The sequence below is a fragment of the Anopheles gambiae genome, chromosome 3 (assembly GCF_943734735.2).
Source record: "Anopheles gambiae chromosome 3, idAnoGambNW_F1_1, whole genome shotgun sequence".
Lineage (NCBI taxonomy): Eukaryota > Metazoa > Arthropoda > Insecta > Diptera > Culicidae > Anopheles > Anopheles gambiae.
This window is the reverse complement of record NC_064602.1, coordinates 88,026,978-88,034,317: the sequence shown is the minus strand read 5'-3', so window position 1 is coordinate 88,034,317 and position 7,340 is coordinate 88,026,978. Positions and strand designations below refer to the sequence as shown.

Here is a 7,340-nt window from a genome sequence, read left to right as displayed (position 1 = left end):
TTGTGAATCCGAACCAACGGGTTTTGGGGTGTTGTTTGTTTTATTTATTTCGCGTATTTTTCTTACATCCAAAAACATATTCCTCCGTTCCAAACCTTCGATGGTTTTTTTTTCAGTGCGACGGTGTCTCGACGATCCGGAACGCCCGGTGACTAATGAGTTCGTGTGTGAGCGGGCAAGCCGGGGGTGGGTCCAGAGGAAACAGTATCATCAGGTGAGCTAACGTTGCGCACTTGCGCAGGAGTCTTAAATTATGACGCGGAACAGCACAGATTCTGCTAGTACACGAAACGTGTTTATCGCCTCGTTCTTATGTACAGTCTAAATTACGACCTTAGTGCGTCGTAGTAGTAGCAGTGACAGTGGTAAGCACTAAGATTGCTACACCACGCGCAGCTCATTTTCTGCCTCAATCTCGTCGTCCGGCGGCAGGACGGTTTGCGTATCGTGCGGCATCTGATGGTCGGCGTACGGTGAGCTGATCGACACCTGTCCCGGGCGCTGCAGCTTCACCCGCTGGCCAACGTTGCACAGCCCGATCGAACGTCGCCGGAGGCCCACGAACACGACGAAGATGATGATCGCGTTCCAGGCCAGCACGGACAGGAGCGTGTACTTGCCCATCGAGTACGGGATCCAGACGATGATCTGGGTGGCACAAGCGAACGTCGATACGACCGTGCTGCGTGAAATTGAAGTGCATGACGGTGAGTTAGTAAGTGCGCTGCTAGCGTAATCGCACCGTAGCTCGGTCATACTTACAGTTCCTTCCGCTGATCCATGCGCTTCGCCGTGCTGCCCTCGTTGATAATCTCGAACGGGTTCTCGCTACTGTTAAACCCAAGATGATTGCGCCCGAAGGAGGTGTACACGTTGGCGGCGCAGATGATTAACGCCACGAGCAGGCTGGACAGCACTGCCATCAGAAGGACACGCTCGGAGTAGAACGTCAGTGCGACAGCAACGAGCGAGCAGGAGGAAATGAAGAATACGGCTACTAGTAGCAGGCGATAGTTGATGCTGGTAGTGCCGGTGGCCGAGGAGAAGAACAGCATTGCACTGAAGATCACGAAGATGGCGTACGAGATCTCTACCAGCATGTCAACCGCGGGCCGGTAATGTTCTGTGGGAATGTAGAAATGTAAGTTTTGGAATTGGAATATTTTTCATAGCATTAAGGCATACATTAGGCATACATGGTTTAATTCGTGTTTGTGTTTGTAGTCGCAATGTGTCGTTATTGTCGTCTAGACAAACTATGCTCAAGAGGTACTTGTATCAAGTACCATACAAGGTTTCTCTAACCAGTTCAACTCGTAAAAACACATTTCAACTATTTCAATGGCTCAATTGCTTTGATTCAACAATCAATTGGCAGAGTTGAAATGAGCTTTAACGAATTGAAGTTATAGTTTTCGAGATAAATAGAGAAATCTTGTATGTATAGAGATTCACTGCTATAAATCATGTCAATTTGCTTTCGAAATTAGATTAATCCTAGCTACTTACTCCAGAATGTTAGAGCAAAACACAATAATCTCATCAAAAGAGATTCTCATAGAAGGCTTATAACTTCTGAAGATAGTCTTAAGGTTACCAGTGGTCATATGTCCCTCCGTTTCGTATACCGTCCTCTATTTCCAAAAACTACATCTGCCAAAGGAATAACCTCATCCCAAACCTTTTCGATAGTACCTCCTAATTCCACGATAATATGCTAAAATCACATACTACAAAAAGTGGTCCTCCTATTGGATCTCAATGATAATAGCGACAATACACGTGCAACTCACAATAAGTATAGCTCTACTCTTTTAAGTCAATTCATACGAATATCTGACAAAATACTTGTCACATAAAAATGTCTCATTAAGCCACATGAATATGATGTTTTGACAGCGTTTAATCTTTTTTGATTGCTACGTTTTTATCCCTTACATTTGATAATATAAAATTATTTTTAAGATGTCTGATGCTTTATTAGTTCTTCATCGCAAAGGCAACAATTTTGAATGAAATTTAATGTTAATGAAGCGTTCACTAGTTCAATAAGAATTCCAAAAAGTAATTATTCTTCTGCTTCTTTTCTGCTTCTTTTCGGCACAACGACCTACGCGATCATGTCGGCCTGTACATGCTTCCGAAAAATGTTACTACCACGCAACCGTATTGTCAGTCCTTGCTTCGTGGGAACGAGTACATTAACCTGAATTATAACAAACAACATTTAAACATCTGGAAAAGTCCCGTTCGCAACATTCTATTATACGTTTCTGGCTCATCAATCTATCAAGGATCCAACTTCTCAAGGATGCTAGCAATAACCGCTTACCTTGATGCAGTGCCGTTAGGAGCAATTCGAGCAGTATCGCACCCGCCAACAGCCCTGCATGACTCGCAATCAGTGGCCCGTACCGGTGGGGCAAGGTGCGATCGAACGCGTACGCCAGCACGGTAATGGCCGAGGCGACCAGCGCCAGCACTATCATCACCGTGCCCAACCACCCGGAGAACAGATCGTCCCCGTGGCTGCCACCCGGCGCGTCACAGATGTGGGCCGCCAGCACCATATTGCCCGTCTCCTCCACGCAGAAGTCATCGTAAAACTCGACCCGATCACCGCGCGTCACCAGCAGTGAGCCGTTCTGGATCAGCAGCATCTGCGTGCCACGATCGTTAAAGATCAACCTGCCATGAGGATGAGGAAATTTGAAATTAGACACTCCATTCGACACCTTTGGCGGTTTCGTGCCCCTTTCCCCTCTTGTCACACCTACCTCTGTCCGACGCACGTCTTGTCGATCGACGTGTTGTAGCGCAGGTACTTGCCGTACTCGTGACACCCGGGACCGTAGTAGTTTAGCTGGCGGGCCAGCAGCGTGAAGCGGGTTATGTGATCGTGCACATCCATCGGGTGGCAGGTGGTTATGCTTAGACGGTGGAACGATTGGCCCTTCGGGCAGCACTTGCGCACGGTCAGCCTGTCCAGCGCGTCGATGTGCAATGGCTGAAAGGGGAATGGGAGAGAAGCCCGAGGTTGACAAGACAAATTAGCTATTATCAATATCAGTGTTTTGCAGGTGACAAGTTTTGTGTAACCAAGCTCGCTCGGTAAGGCGTAGAGTAATGGGCGTTCGGCACGCATCTAAAATGGAAAATTGTTTTGTTTGGTGGTTTAGTTTTTTATGTGCCAAGTGTTGATGGTGGTGATAAATGTCCGATTAAGTTAAGGTGAAGGTTAGTGGCTTGGGTTATGCCCAACAATGACAAGATTTCATCAGCAGTTTTTGTAAGAGCCGGCTCGCATTAGACATTGTATCCTTGTATCTGAGTCGCATTTTAGCTTATTTCTAGTGCAATATCAATTTGGCTTGAGTTCTAACCTAATCAAAAACATTGTTAACATCACAAAAGTTAAATTAATGATCAACCATTCATTACACGTAATTACACAATCAGTTATTGTTGGTGTTTTTTAATGTTATAAAGCCAGGTCGTCTCAGATAAAACACATGGATTATTGGTAAAAGGAACCGAATGCTTTCAAGAATGTCTCACCGTCACACGTTCTATATGTTGTATCTTCAATCAATTGATTGCTACAGTCTCCTTCCCTGCGTTATTACAGTTTCTAGCAACCACGCACTTGACTACTCAACTTCCATTTTCTTGCAGGTTGTATGAAATTGTTTGAAAACTTATAGAAACACGTCAAACTAATCGTGTTTAGTTACGTAGATACAGTTATAATCTATCTCCAGACATGGTGAATTGATCAGGATGGTCACATATTACACTCTCGGTTCGTAACGATCTAACAAAACATGCACGTCATAGGCTCAAAACTCGTACGTCCCAAGCCCCCGCATACGCAAGAATAACTTCCTTGCTGTTAGTAATCTAATTATGTCATAAATTGTCTAGACTTGGATCTAAACCAGTTTTTGTACCAAGTAAGCAGAATTAGAGCAAGAGGAAGAACGAATTAATGTTGAATTAATATTCACATAATCCTAAACAGTATTCCCTTAAACAGTCGTTAGTTTAATTCTAAACCATATCTCAACCATTCACTGTTCCTGGTGATATTTGGAACTTCCATCATTATCCCTCAACACCATTAGCTATGCAAATTGATCGCCGACTATCAAAATTGGACGCAACATTTACATAACCGTTCTTTATCCCACTTTTCATAGGGACAATTTCAAGATTACGCGTACGAGAGTGCGTCCATTTTTGGCATCCTCTCCCAATCCAAGCCAAATGTATCATTCCCATCGCGAAAAACCTGCCCAATCTTGATCACATGATCAAAACGCCAAATGCGAATTATAAATGATGCGAAAAGATGCTACCAAAAGACCATCACAGTTCCTTCCATCGACGAAATAATCTTTATTTCGTTCATTGTCGTACCTCTTCAACCACATTCCTCTTTCAAAGAACCTGTCAAGAATGCTGCTTTCGCAAAAACCACTTCCAACCGATTCCGAAATCCTGTTTCATAAAACCTGCCAGCTTAAAGCCTCGGAGATGTCTCTAGAATCGTTGTGAAATAAAAAAAGGCAGGCAAGCCAGCAATAAATACATTCACCCAGAACGGAGGATGCGGTCGCTCGCGGAAAGAAAAATGATACCACATTACTTCATTATTAAAACAGCACCACTACAACTACCACTGCAACCGTAGCACATTTCCGGTTGCACGTTGGAGCGATGCAGTTGGCACACGCGAAACTGCATGCTGTGGCTGCAGTTGTACCCGAAAAGGTCACCCCAAAAGCAAAGTAGAAAGTAAAGTCCTTCGACACAGCCACAGCCACACACACACACTGCGGACACACGGACGATGGCAGCAAACTTCCCCAGACAGACATGTTAAGAAATTTTGCAATCAAAAACCTCCACCCCATGGTGCAGCAGCTTTTTGGAGGCTTCTTTTTTTTGTGTTCCGCTTGTTCGCGCAATCAAAAGACGGTTCTTGCACATTTTATTAACCTTGCTATAAGTTGATGTTGCCAGTTATGTTATGTGTGTAAGATTTAATGCACGCAAAGCCTTCCCCTTAGCCAGCCTTTGCATCGTGTGCATACACACTTCGTGCGCAAATGTATGCACTGAAGGTAGATCAGATTTATTTATCGTGATAAAAACGCGTACAATATTGATGAGAAGTTTTTTCGCGCGTGTACAGCTAACTTCCTCATTCTCTCTATCCTCTTACCCTGTGAGGCTAACAAAGGCAATAAAACTGCAAGGTCTTTGATCTCCGCGTCTCTATCTCGCTGTCTCTAGCCAGATGAATAATTCAGCAGAATTTTAGAGCAACTGCATCCACAGCCATTCGCGGCTGTGCACACCTTTCCAGCTTCTCCCGGTTTACCTCGAGCGCTTTCTAATGCCGCCGTTGGGAAACGAGATAAAGGCGTCATAAACAGCAACCGAATTAGCATCCAGCCTTAAGCACTGTTTGTTTCAGCAGAGTTTTGTGCCCGAGAGTGTCAATAAAGTTGTTCTTCCAAATGGAGGGTGAAAACGATTAATAAAATCGCTCCGATTCCATTCCAGCTAGCAATAGGAAATCGGAAAGGTGCACAATAAAACAGGCTGGTGATTTTCTAAGCAGCTAAGAACCCGGCATGGCTTCCGGGGCACCTACTCCTACCCCATCCCCTTGCCCGAGTTGTCTTGACTAACAACCTTTTAGCAAGCAGCAGCAGCAGCAGCCGTACGTATACAGTTGTATTATTAAAGCAATTATACAACCAACATGTCATCGTGTTCAGCCGTGTGGACAGCGGAGAACCGTTTTATTCCATTAATCGTCCGCTCATAGTCCTGTTGCTCATTAACGGGCCGCACCAAAAGGTAACTTGGGAGCTGCTGAGGTCGAAAGGTGGAGGAAATAAAACAAACAGCAAAAACCCACTCTATCGACGGGGATGGGGGAGACATCGAGAACCGGTCGTTGCAATTAACAGTCCACCGATGAGAGTGCTAACCGCATCTCACACTTGTAGTGAAGCGTTAGTGCGCAATCGGTCAGCTGCTCCCAAAAATGGACGGGAGCTCGCCGTCCAAGGTCTACCATTGTCTCTGGTGCCACACAAACAAGACTCAACAAACGAGAAGACTGGTGAGAGTAAGCTGGCTCAAAGATCACCCCATGCTTTACGCAACGTGATCTTCATTTCTGATGCGTCCTCAGAGTTGCTCCAAAATCGCGAATGCTACATCGGTTCCTTTCACTAACCCCAAAACAGAGCCTCTTGGGCTACGGTCTGCGGTTGCAATATCTTCCGCGCGCCCGGTTCAAGGACGGCTCATTTGCATCTGCCCATCTCACCTGTCGGCTGCCGATGCAGGCAACGCTCTGCTCGGCCGAGCTGGATCCCAGCTCCTCGGACGAGGTCTCGTTCGACCGGGGCACCGTCTGGTTGAGCGCATCCGCAATCAACCGATCGAGCGCATCGTTGTAGTCCTGCGGGCGGACCTTCTTGCGCCCGTGCTTCGTGTCCAGCACATAGTCTTCCGGCACAGTTTCGCCCGAATCGTCCACGTAGGTGATAAAGTTGGCAGCGGTCCGATCACACCCGCCCAGCAGCAGGATCAACACACTGACACTCCACAGCGAAATCACGCACAGGGTACTGGTTGGTGTCATGTTGTCAAGCTTTTTGTTTAACTTATAATTACAAAATATATAATTCTCACAATCACGTTTATGTCACTCACAAAAACTAGACACACAAATCACAGATAAAACCTTATGAAAGCGCACACTCGCGAGACGAGATCTGGAACGCATCACCGAATAGAGGTTTGTTCTTACGCGCCAACTCGCTCACAACAGCTCGACAGTGCCATTCTCGGCGTGAGTTCGCGCACGGAACTGAACGCGAATCCTTTTGCGTAAAGCAAAAACCTTCCCTCCTAGCAGAAACGAACTCCGCTTGTGCGCTGTGCTGCGCTTGTGCGTGTAGCGACGACTCCACCAGAACTGAACTGTCGATCCGGACCGACCGATCATCCACTACCGGACGGCGGCGGTCTCGAGGTCTCGCACCATGTTGATAGTGAGCGCGCGGCCGCTAACATGCAGATCATGGTTGCTCGTTCGGTGCCGCATGTTTGACCCATACACACAGCCAGACCGAACCGGGCCCTTGAGTCGGTGTGCGTAGCGCAGCCTTTTTGTGTATGTTGGTCGGCGGCATCACACCCTCCCCCCCCCTCCGTTTGCCATTCCACCTGCCGTTCGGCACTCATCCTCGTGACAAGTGTCGGGTGAAATCAGGTTTTGTTTTTTCGGATGACTGAACTGATGCAACACCGAA

The 7,340-nt window shown here is 46.5% G+C and overlaps 1 protein-coding gene across 1 annotated transcript; it reads right to left on the bottom strand.

Moving 5' to 3' along the window:
* Positions 1 to 7,052, bottom strand: LOC5667844 (uncharacterized). Its single transcript, XM_001689245.2, has 5 exons — positions 6,350 to 7,052; positions 2,778 to 3,007; positions 2,333 to 2,688; positions 763 to 1,123; positions 1 to 682 (listed from the first exon to the last, which is right to left on the bottom strand). Exons 1-5 carry the CDS (start codon positions 6,665 to 6,667, stop codon positions 382 to 384), a joined length of 1,566 nt encoding a protein of 521 aa, XP_001689297.2. The 5' UTR covers positions 6,668 to 7,052; the 3' UTR covers positions 1 to 381.
* Between the last annotated feature and the right edge of the window lie 288 nt (positions 7,053 to 7,340).

Excerpts from the sequence above, each read along its gene's own strand:
- LOC5667844 (XM_001689245.2), bottom strand. The coding sequence starts at position 6,667 with ATGACACCAACCAGTACCCTGTGCGTGATTTCGCTGTGGAGTGTCAGT. Across the intron at positions 2,689-2,777 it reads AAGACGTGCGTCGGACAGAG|GTTGATCTTTAACGATCGTG; the intron begins GTAGGTGTGACA and ends TCCTCATGGCAG. Across the intron at positions 1,124-2,332 it reads CCTAACGGCACTGCATCAAG|AACATTACCGGCCCGCGGTT; the intron begins GTAAGCGGTTAT and ends ACATTCCCACAG.